The sequence below is a fragment of the Lepidochelys olivacea genome (genome assembly GCF_965140295.1).
Source record: "Lepidochelys olivacea isolate rLepOli2 genome assembly, chromosome: 1".
Classification (NCBI taxonomy): Eukaryota; Metazoa; Chordata; order Testudines; family Cheloniidae; genus Lepidochelys; species Lepidochelys olivacea.
Window position 1 is genome coordinate 119,225,603 of NC_140411.1, and position 10,896 is coordinate 119,236,498.

Consider the following 10,896-nt stretch of genomic DNA (forward strand, 5'->3'; position numbering starts at 1 on the left):
CCAAAACATTTGTAACTTGGGTGAAATGGGATGGGGTGTGGCTCCAGTAAACATGGTGTACCAGAGCCCCAAATTTCTCTCGAGAGGCCTGAACTGATGTTCTTGGCAGGCAGTGTATAAATTTGTTATACTTTCAGTCAATTTTTATGTTCCAAGAATGCAGAAAAAATACACTTTGGGATACTTTTTTTTCTGGCCCTGAACAGCTTTTTAAAAGCTTATGTATTTTGCAGATCTTCAGGTCAGAGTAAGGTACTCTGCTAACACTTCTTAATTGGCTAAAGTGCCTGAGAAATTTTTTTTTTTTTTAAAGCAGTCAGTTGGAGCCCATAATTTAAGGATTAAGAAAAGTTAAGACAAAAATCTTTTGAACTCATGATTTTAGTCTGGATTTAAACAAACTTTTAAACCATCGGTGTTCTAGACATTTGTACTCCCCCAAATATTGAGAAGGAGAAAATGAAACATACTCTAAAAGTTCAACTTTTAATGCCCAAATCAAAATGCAAAAAAATCCCTAATTTCACCAATTATGATTTGGCAGCTTTGGACTGTAGCCTTGGCTCACCCAAGATGTTAGTGAAACACATCGTTGTTATAACAGGATTCTTTAAACTGATGGCATTCTTTTCCACATCCGAGAGGAGATATGTCCCTCTGTCTCACCTCTGCTGCCGCGCTGAAGTAGCTGAGCACACAATTAGATCCAACAGCTCCATGTGGTGGACTGGTACAAGGAGTTAAAAGATATTAGCCAATAATTTCCAATCCATATTTAGACACCAAGATAAAAGTGATCTGATTTTTAGAAGTGCTGAGCACCCTCAAATTCCTGCAAAGCTAATGCGAGTTGTTAGTGCAGTTTAAAAAAAAAAAAAAAAGTCAGGCCGGTCACTGTCAGTGGGAGGGAAGGGAGGAAAGAGACTTATGACATCAAGGTATCCGTTTATACCCACTTCACATTCAGAGAGTTAACTTGCAACATTAAAAGCAATTAACAATGAACATTTAGATTCTGCAGAAGCCAATGCCACTTCGCAAGGAAAAATTCCTACTCGCTGCATGACAGTTGATTTGTCAGGCCTGATTTTTCTTTGCCCCTTGTTAGAGAGGCATCATCAACTTAAAAACATGCTGTTCATTGAGCAGCATTGCATGTGTAGTGTTCTGTGTCACAGTTTCTCAATTTGAAGAGGTCTTTCCCACAGCAACAAAGGAGAGAAAAATATTTATAGAAAATATTAAGAAATAATGGTAAAAACCTCACGGTTCGTAGAACAGCTCCTGTGTAGTATCTAAAACTACTTTTAATTCTTTTTTTGAGCAGATTACATTTGAAGTTGATGGTGTCCCTTTTAAAACCAAAGTAACTGGTTTTTGAACTAGGGGGAATGCCATGCTCTAAGTGACAATATTTGATCAAAAATAGTAATAATAAAATAATAACCTTAAGTAGAGTTCGGAGTTGCCTCCCAATCCACCTCCCATTGAAGTCAATAGAACTCTTTCCACTGACTCCAGTGGGAAGTGGATTGGGACCAAAACTAATGCTCTTAGGTAATGGTCTACTGGGATTTCAACCCAACTCGTGCAAGTGAATGATATCACATCTTGGATGTCAACATCCTTCAGAGTGAAGAGGAAGTGAGAAATGATCTTATAAGAGCTGGAGTTTAGAGGCAGAAATGCAAAGAAGAAAACCCTTAATTACTTTCTAGGATGGCGGCTCTTAAGAAAAGAGGCCATGTCTACACTACAGTCACTGCAACTGTGCCGCTGTAGTGTCATAGCATAGACGTTTCCTACATCAACGGTTTAGTTACTCCATCTCTGGAGTTACTGCCGATGTAATTACTCCATCTCTCCAAGAGGTGGCACTGTAGCTAGATCAAAGGAAGAATTCTTCTGGTGACGTTGCTGCATCTACACTAGGGGTTAGGTCAACCTAACTACAGTGCTCAGGACACAAAACTTGTCACAGCTCTGAGCGACGTAGCTAGGTTAATCTAATTTTTAAGTGGAGACCAGGCCAGAGTTGAGCAGCTGGAATTGATATTCAAACTACAAACTTCACTTACAAAACCTCATGGGGGGGGGGAATACTAGACTGCAAGAGAGAAAAGTCAGCCACACTTTGAGTTCACGATTTACACTAAACCAACAAAAGCAAGATAATATAAAGGGCTGGTCACCTCTTCTAATGCAGCATACACAAGAGGGATCCAGGAGAAGGACAACTACATGAGGACCCCCTTCTGGAGATCCCCTACATTATCCCATCGGGAAGCAGGACTTTCCTCACCATAGCTGCAGAGGGCAGCCTACTGTCCTGAAGTATCCTGTCTTTGCATTGATGGTACTCATCTGCTCCCTGGCAGCAGTCCTCCCTATGGAGGAGGCTCCACAAAGAATACAGCCGCAGTCTGTATTATTGTGTCCTTGTAAACTCCATGGGGGCTGGCAAGGGGGCACCTGCCTGCATAGTCCTCTCCCCCCGACCTCCTCAGGCCCCCAGACTTGTGGAGGGACTTCTCTGACCCCTGTGAAAAAGGGAGAACAATGCTGTGAAGATGAGTGTGCACCCCTTCTACAGGAGAGAGAGAAACCACTGCACAAAGGATCTCCCCAGAGTTAAGAAAACAAGCACAACAGAGTGAGTTGGGTGCTGAGGAGAGGTCTCCCAGCAACAGCTGTTTACATAATAAAAATAGATTTACTACAAAAAACAAGCAAAATGGGCAAAGAAAAAAAACGGTCCTCAAACTTCTCCTGATCTCAGTCAGAATCTTTCCACCGACTTTTAAGGGGATTTAGACCAAGCTATTAATAATGTATTTCATTCCTTCCATTACAGTAGCGCCTACAGGCCTCACACAGGATCAGGGCCCCATTGTGCTTGACACTGTACAAACTATGGTAAAAGACTGTCCCTGCCCTAAGCGCTTGCCATTTGACGTAAGACATGATACAAAAAAGCAGGATTGACAGACAGACAGATGGAATGGGGGAGGGAGGAGGAGAGTAACATGTGGTTACCCACAATTAACAGGTTGCATTTTTTTAATAAAAATAAATATCAGTAATCCCCACTGGCCACCTGCCTCGCCTTTGTATATTGAATTAAAATAATTTGGGAGGTGAAGGATGATCAACAATGAACTTTCTGTTGAAAATGAACTGAGAATACGTTTACCTCTAGGAACAAGAATACCGGTTTTCTGCATCAGAACTACGGTTTTGGCATCCCTGCTTCCACCCGAGAAAACCAGCACTACACAATTGAATTCCCCCAGAAAGTAAGAGCTAAAAGGAGGGCAGCTCATCCTTAAATAAGCTGGTCTGGGCCAGTTGAAACCAAGTGACCTCACTAACATTGAATACAGTTTGTCTTTATAGCGATAAGACTGGAATTGTATTCACGTTTAACAACGTCATTAGAATTCACAATGTAATCTGTTTACTAGGGGGAGAACAAAAAAAAAATGGCTATTAGGAATACCAAGCACAGAAAAAATGAAGCCCCCTTTTAAAATAAAACTGCATTAAGATAAAATGTAGTACCCTTAATGAAGGGAAAATCTCGCTCTGATTTTAAAACTTATTTTCAAATCACCATTTAAATGATCATATCTTACATCATGTCCTTTTTGGAGCCAGAAGTTAGACAATACGAATCATTTACATGCAGTTTTGGAAGGCTGTGACAGAAATCAACAAAAGAAGCCTTCACTATGAATTAACTCTCACAAGACTCTTAGAAAGCAACACTAGCATGAGTTAAGGGTAATTAGAAGTTTCACCCCTAATTTTGAGCTTCCTGGTACTTTCTTGTGTATGCCTCAAACCTACCATGGACACTTCCCCCGCAATCTTTACAGAAATATGAGGTCTCAAAATATAACGTGTGAAGAAGACAAGCAATACCACATGAACAAAAGCTTTAAATTGTTGATATCTTAGTTATATTTTTTAAAAGTACAAGAGAAAAATCACTATATGGTACTATACCTTAATCTCAAATTAAAGTTAGTTTACAGAATATGCATCTAAAATGCATTTATTTAAGAAGATGTGAAATCAATACATTTCTTAAAGGGTTCTTGAATATCTATAATTTACATAGTCCCCTTTTTGTACATTTTACCAAATCAAGAAAAAAAATGGTTACAAGATTTAAATATCTCAAACGAAACGTGGTGAACGTTTTCATTTTGGGTCAACAAAGTTACCCTATAATGTAAGGTTTACTATTGTGGTGTGGAAAAAAATGTTAACTATAGAAGTGCAAAACTGCTCCTGCAATATTTGCAAATGATCCAAAAATTCTGAAGACATGTTGCCCAATCAATGACTATAAATTCCTATTACACTTAAGTGCTCTGATAAAGTTTGACTAAGTCAAGGACCCGAGGCCACCCTATATGAAGACTTCATTGTTCCAAATGATAGCCCCAAACCAACCGTGATAACACCATTTTCCTGCTAAATTCCATGCCATTCAGATAATTCCCCGTGAGTGTACTATAGTAGTTAAATAGGGGGTATACACCTGGGTAACAAATTCAACAACTCTAAAAACTACTTTTTTCTATTGTTTGTTTACAAAGGGAATTGAAGGCTATGCAAAACACAGGGTAAATTTTTTCAACAATCCATCAAACCACTGAAACTCCTTTTCCTGCAAGAAGGAAATACATGCTTGTGGGCAAGTCTGTACATGCCATTTAGCTCAAAATCAGTTGATATCAACCTGTTGAAGAGAAACTCTTCTCTCAAAATTATAACAATTCTTTGCTCTCTAAAACTTTTTATTCTTTTTAAACAAGAGGCCTAACAGTTATCTACATCACCAGTGATTCAGAGGTTAACTTCACTCACTGTATCTCACAAAACTTTAACCCTTTTCTTCCTAAACAAGAACAAATATGACTTGGAACAGCTTAATTCAGGGATTTCTTATTATTCTTTTCCTATTTCTAAAATAATCTACAGAGGAACAAACAAGATGGATTTAAATAATCTGCGGAGGGACTATTAGCTACAATCTTTTAGACTCTGGGGAAAATACCAATACATTCACTATCCACCCTCTACTGAACATACAATAACCAAAGAATTTCCATCTCATTCAGTCACACAGAGCCCAGGAAATGTCATGCACATTTTTTCCCTGATTCACCATTGCATCACATGCTTTTCTTAAAGTGCAAAGCAAGTCTCCCCAAGGAAATGTGGAGGCATAAGCAAAGCTATGGAGGAAAGAAGAAAAAAAGGGAAGCTACTGGTTTCAATGGGAGCAGCTGGGTGCTCAGCATTCCTTAAAATCATGCCACTTAGACCCCAATCCCACAATGAGTTCCATGCTGGCAGGCCCTTGTGATTACACAAAGCTCCACCGAAATCCATGTGGGTGAAGGCTCTGACCACATGCTGCTCATTGCAGGACTAGAGCTTTATTTAGGCACCTACATAGTGATTTAGGAGCCTAATTTTAGGTGCCCTTTTTTACAAAAAATCTTAACTTTTTTTTAAATGCAGGGAAACATTTTCAAAGAGTTCTGCTGGGGTTGGGAAGGGAAGAGACCGTAACATTGACTATATTCAACAGGTGAATGAAGATGCCCAGAAAGACAAATGACCATCAGTATAAACATTGATGTACAGAAGCCAGACAAAGAGACAACAAAATGCAGTGCCGTGAGGTAGTCTCTGTAGTGACAGTAAGCAAGACAACCGTATTCCTATAGTCTGGGTGGCATCTCAGTGATGCCAACACACAAACAAGGAAATAAACCAAACTAGCCATGTTTGAAAACTTCTAACCATTATTTGTAAAACAAACAATTTTCTGGCATCTAGGCATATGTTACAAACAGAATATCAGGGTTGGAAGGGACCTCAGGAGGTCATCTAGTACAACCCCCTGCTCAAAGCAGGGCCAATCCCAAACATTTGCAGTTAAAAAGTAAAAACAATAAAAATACTTGATCAACACATCACAAGGATGGGGCTGAGAGAAACGGGGCACACATGGTTCAGATAATCACCTATTTCCCCAAGAAGTCAAATTTGTTCGTTGAAAAAAAAAAAAAAATCAAATTCTCATTTTTGGATGATACTGGATTTTCGTCCCAAAAAACAAGAGTAGAGCTGGAGGAAACTTAAACACTGCTTTACAGCCCAATGTTGCAGTCACAACCAAAACTAGGCTAGGCAAGAAACTCAGAATCAAGCCCATGGTTATAAAAAAACCTTATGACATGTTCATGTTTTGGGCAAGTGTAGAGTGGTTACAGTAGTACATACAAGTGCACCACTTACCCAAGCACTAAGCTGATGTCAGAGGGGTTTCTTTCTATAACAAAGCAGCATTAAATACCTTCTGAACTGCAGTACCCAATCAGCTTTTCTCAAAATATTTACTGGGGGAAGGGAGAAATATTTTATCACTTTCTAATACAGAAAAAATATATATTAATACCACGTATGTTGAAACCAGACCTCAGATAGACGTCTGTTAGCTTGTGGGTTATCAGTCAGAGTAAAGTGATTGCCATTTAAATCTAGCATGATTTTCTAATGGCATGTTTTAAATTGGTAACCATATTTGTTCAGCTTAGTTTCTAAAATAGGTTGCTCTAAGTACTTAACCAAAATGAAATTTACATCTCCTATTGTCAGACAGTTAATGCTACAAGAAATGCACTAATTAATTCAAAAGTATTATCAGGTAAGTCAGCTAACAATGTACCAACTGCAATAATTAATAGGGGAGTTTAAACTCACACACACACCCTTTTTCTTTTAAGGAGGGCTCAGGTGATGCAAATTTAGTAGGCACAAAGATTACAGAAAAGGAATTATTAAATGGGTTAGCCTGAGGGAGGTGTCAAAGGTCAACCTCTAATCAATCTTCCTATCTTACTCAGGCCTGTTGAGCCATATGGTTTTCCACCTTTTGCAAACAGAAACAGTGAAATTACTTCATTTCTACTTTTAAAATTTAACTTATATAAGAGGAGACACATACTGTCTCTCCATCATTGAGGCTAAAGTTCACCCTCTTAAAACAAACCTAAATGTTTGGAGAAGACATACCAAAATGGCTTATTTAGAGACATGTAATGGTAGTTTGATAGTGATAAGTTCTCTTAATAAAAGAAAACCATGTTCTGTTATTTCTAATTACTCCACCCCACCCCACCCCCATTCCCTTACATCTGTAGGTAAATAATTATAGACTTCTTCAATCCTTAACCCATTTATTAAACTGTATGGTTGATCACTATTAATCATACTGGTAACCGCTACTCCTTGCAAAGTCATGCAATCTCAGATTTGCTTGTTCCACTTACTGAACGCTGTATAAAGTAAACTGTTTTCACACCCACATGGACAATCTCTTATTTCTCACTATCCTCCTTCGGTTTTTTTTTTTTTTTTTTTTTTTAATCATACACTTGTCAAATAGGTTATTCTAGGCATTCTGATTTTACCATCTTCAGACAAATAATCTGTCCAGCTACGGTTGCCCCCATCACCCATGCCCTGTATACTGTGCATGGTGATGCAGCACCACTAAACCTAGATTTTGCATCTTAAGCATTTTGAAAGCTTTTCAGCAAAGAAAATTGGTCACAATTTTAAGCAAGGTCAATGCTTTGTTTAAAGTAAACACAAAAGCAATACCTGCCATTAAAACGTATTTGATTTTTCGATGAGCCCACACCTCTATTTATATGGACCCCCGGAACCACAGTACCTTGGAGTGATCTTTTGTTTTGTTCTTTATTTTCTAAAATAAATCAGGAAGATCTTATACCTTATCAGGAGAGGTAACTCTGAGAAAGTAATTTATGCCCCTTTTCTAAACACCAGTAGTGTCATCTGGAAAGGTAGAAACCAGTTGGTCACCAACAAGAAGAATTTTTTTTTTAAATTATCCTAAACTTTTGTATGCAGAATAGGGTGGCCTGCCATCAGATGTGCAGTAAACAAAGCAGGGAAGTACGTGTTGTGCAAAAGGATAAAGGAGAGAAATTCTGACACAAACCTTATAGACTTGCCCATATGTGCCATTACCAACTACTTCCACCAGCTCAAAAATCCCAGCTGGGTCCTACAAAGAAAAAAAGAAGGGCGGGGGGAGAGAAGGAGGGTTACATTTTTGAAAGCTCTCGCAAATGGCAGAGAGTCTTGTAAAAAGGGGTCTGGAGCTAGAGAGGATGTTGGCTGCGCAGCTGTTGCGCCCTGTTTTTCCATGCACATGCCAATACATGCAAACAAAGGAAAGCAGCCCAGGGCTGAACTCTCCCCCACCACCTCAACCACCCCCAAGTAGCTCCCACTCCGGAGGGGGGCGGGGAAGGGAGCAGCCAGACTGGCCAACAAAGTGCCCCTCCTGGGCGGCAGCTGCCCCCAAAGCCGACTGCAAACCCAGCGGCTCCTTCGCACCCAGCCCCAGCCCCAGCCCAGCCCAGCCCGGCCCGGCGCTCTCTATGCTCGCAGTAACAAAAGCCCTGCCAGGAGCCCGGCGAGGGGAGCGCTGCCCCCTTTGTGCGCGGTGGGGGGCAGCCCCGCGCACTCACCCGCAGGGAGGAAAGGTCGATGTCCACCAGACTTTTTGCAGGAGAATCGTTCGCCATCTTCCCGTCTCTTTTTTTTTTTTTTTTTTTTTTTTGGAGGGGGGGGGCGCTTAATAATCAAAACGTGTGAATCGCGGGAGCTGCTCTACCTCCTCCTGCCCGCTTCAGCCGGGGCGCACCTCTGCTGCATGGGGCGGCCGGCTGGCCGGAGGCGGCTGTGGGCGCTGGTTTGCTTCCCGGCGAGGAGTGGGGTCGCGGGGGGGGGGGCTTTTCCTCCCCAGCTCTCCCAGCCTCTCTTCGGCGGGTGCTGCGAGTCGGTGTCGGAAGCGGAGTTACACCATGTTGAGGTGGCAGCTGCCAGCCGGGCTCTCCCCTGCACGCCCGGGCACGGGCATTACACAGCCAGCGCGAGCCCAACTCCAGCCGCCCCGCTCCGCCGCGGGTCCCTCCGTGCTCGCCGCCGCCCTCCTCTCCTTCCTCTCCGGGGGCTGCTGGGCTCCTGCACCCGGGGCACAAGGCACTGGCGGCGGCGGCGGCGGGGGGCTCCCGACCTGCAGCGCTGCTGAGCGGAGTTGAGGGAGTGAGACAAAGATAACCCAGGGAGGAGGAGAAAAGGGATACAAAATAGATTGTGGGCAGAGAGCAAACAGCTCCCCCTTTCCTTCTCCGGCAGGAAAAACCAGCGGAAACACACAACACCCCAAAGCACTTCTGGGAAAAAAAAAAAAAAAAATCCTCGCTCCTCTCCCAGCCGCCGTGTGTGTGTCTCCGCGCCAGCTCAATATATTCAACAGGGGTGTGGCAGAGAACAATAGATAACTCACTCCGGCCTCCCTCAGCGCTGCTAGGGTCCCTGCCCTGCCTTAGTGCCCAGGCGATGGCGGGAGACACACACGTTACACCCACCCCAGTAACAATACACGCTCCATGCGCGTGTTAGGCACAGAGCTAGGTATGGGAACAGCCCAGCATAGTCTGGAGCAAATCCCAAAGGCTAGAGAAAGAAGAAGAAAAGCAGAGGAACACACAGTTCAAGGTGAAAGGGCTCACAACATTCTCCAGCACTAAGGGACACCTCAGGATTAATAAGGGTATTTGCACTTTGAACATGCAAAACACTGTGGAAGTGAGAAGCATTATTATCTGTTATAAATGATACCTTTTCATCAGCCTAACTCAATATGCCTCAGCATAGTGGAAGGAGCAAAGAAATTAACCCCTTGAGTGCCACCAGCAGCGCTGATTCAGGGACCATAAAGGTTGGCTGGGTTGCTCACACTGTGAAAATGTTTCTTGTATGTGTAGAGTTATGCTACTTTTACTAACTGACAAAAGGGCATCTAGGAAACATGATCTATTAACACCCTTACTTGTACATTTCTAGGTTTTTATTGTTCCCTGTAAAAAAAGGAATTATTCAAAATCACCATTGTTACACCACCTGGTTCCAGTTGACTATCAGTAAAGGGTAGAGTGGTATTGCAATGGATCTGCTAAAAACAAAAAAAGCATTCAATCTGCATTAATCTACCCTGAGACCCTCATGCTATGTAGAGGTGATGCCCTTCCAACCGCTGACCCACCGCCAAACCATCCTGCATCCCAGTGACTTTAACAGAAGTAGAAGGCAAACAATAGCTTCCAGAATCAGGTCCTCCAAGCCCGTAAAGGTGCTTTTAGTAAATCCATTACTGACACATCCATAACTCTGTCATAGGCCCCATTCCTGCAAAGACATATTGATGGGCATACATTTGTTCACATGTGTCGTCTCGTTGACTTCATTTGAACTGCTTACATAAGTCACACACATGCACAAATCTTTGCAGGATTGGGCTCTTAATGAAGTTATTTGCCATATCAAAACAGAAAAGTTAACGTCACTATATACAATAATAAAAAATGCTACCTAGCTACAAGAAGGTTGAGTTACACTTGTTGTCAGCACCTGTCTCTTTTGCCTTTAAAACTTTTATACTGCGTAAACATAGTTTCAAGTATTTGATTTAAGCTTATGGTAAATTTAAGATTTCCTACATGGAAATATTTAAAAAACAAAACAAAATGAACCTGTTGAGGAGTAAGAGCTTAAAAATTATCTTCACAGTTTAATATTTCTGTTTTACCTAAAGCATAATGAGAGAAACAGCAAACTTAGGCCTGGATCATACAACTACATCTGCATGGACAGAACCCCAGGTCCTTGAATACAATTACAGGATCAGGGCCTGACATTTTGCAAAATTTACAAATATATTTTTTACCTAGACATATTGATAAGAGATTTCTTAATTTGCACCATTGTGAGTGC

General features: G+C 41.6%; 1 protein-coding gene across 4 annotated transcripts in view; it reads right to left on the reverse strand.

Moving 5' to 3' along the window:
• The window catches only part of MAP4K4 (mitogen-activated protein kinase kinase kinase kinase 4), a 238,690-nt gene extending 229,463 nt beyond the window's left edge, over positions 1–9,227 (reverse strand). For 3 of the 4 annotated variants that reach the window (XM_084616687.1, XM_084616686.1, XM_084616685.1), the window contains exons 1-2: positions 8,589–9,227; positions 8,054–8,119 (exon numbers count right to left, since the gene is read on the reverse strand). In XM_084616687.1, the coding sequence (XP_084472813.1) occupies positions 8,054–8,119; positions 8,589–8,645 (123 nt within the window). In that variant the 5' untranslated portion in view covers positions 8,646–9,227. The remainder of the gene's footprint in view (positions 1–8,053; positions 8,120–8,588) is intronic. The other variant, XM_084616688.1, reaches the window with a different exon arrangement.
• Between the last annotated feature and the right edge of the window lie 1,669 nt (positions 9,228–10,896).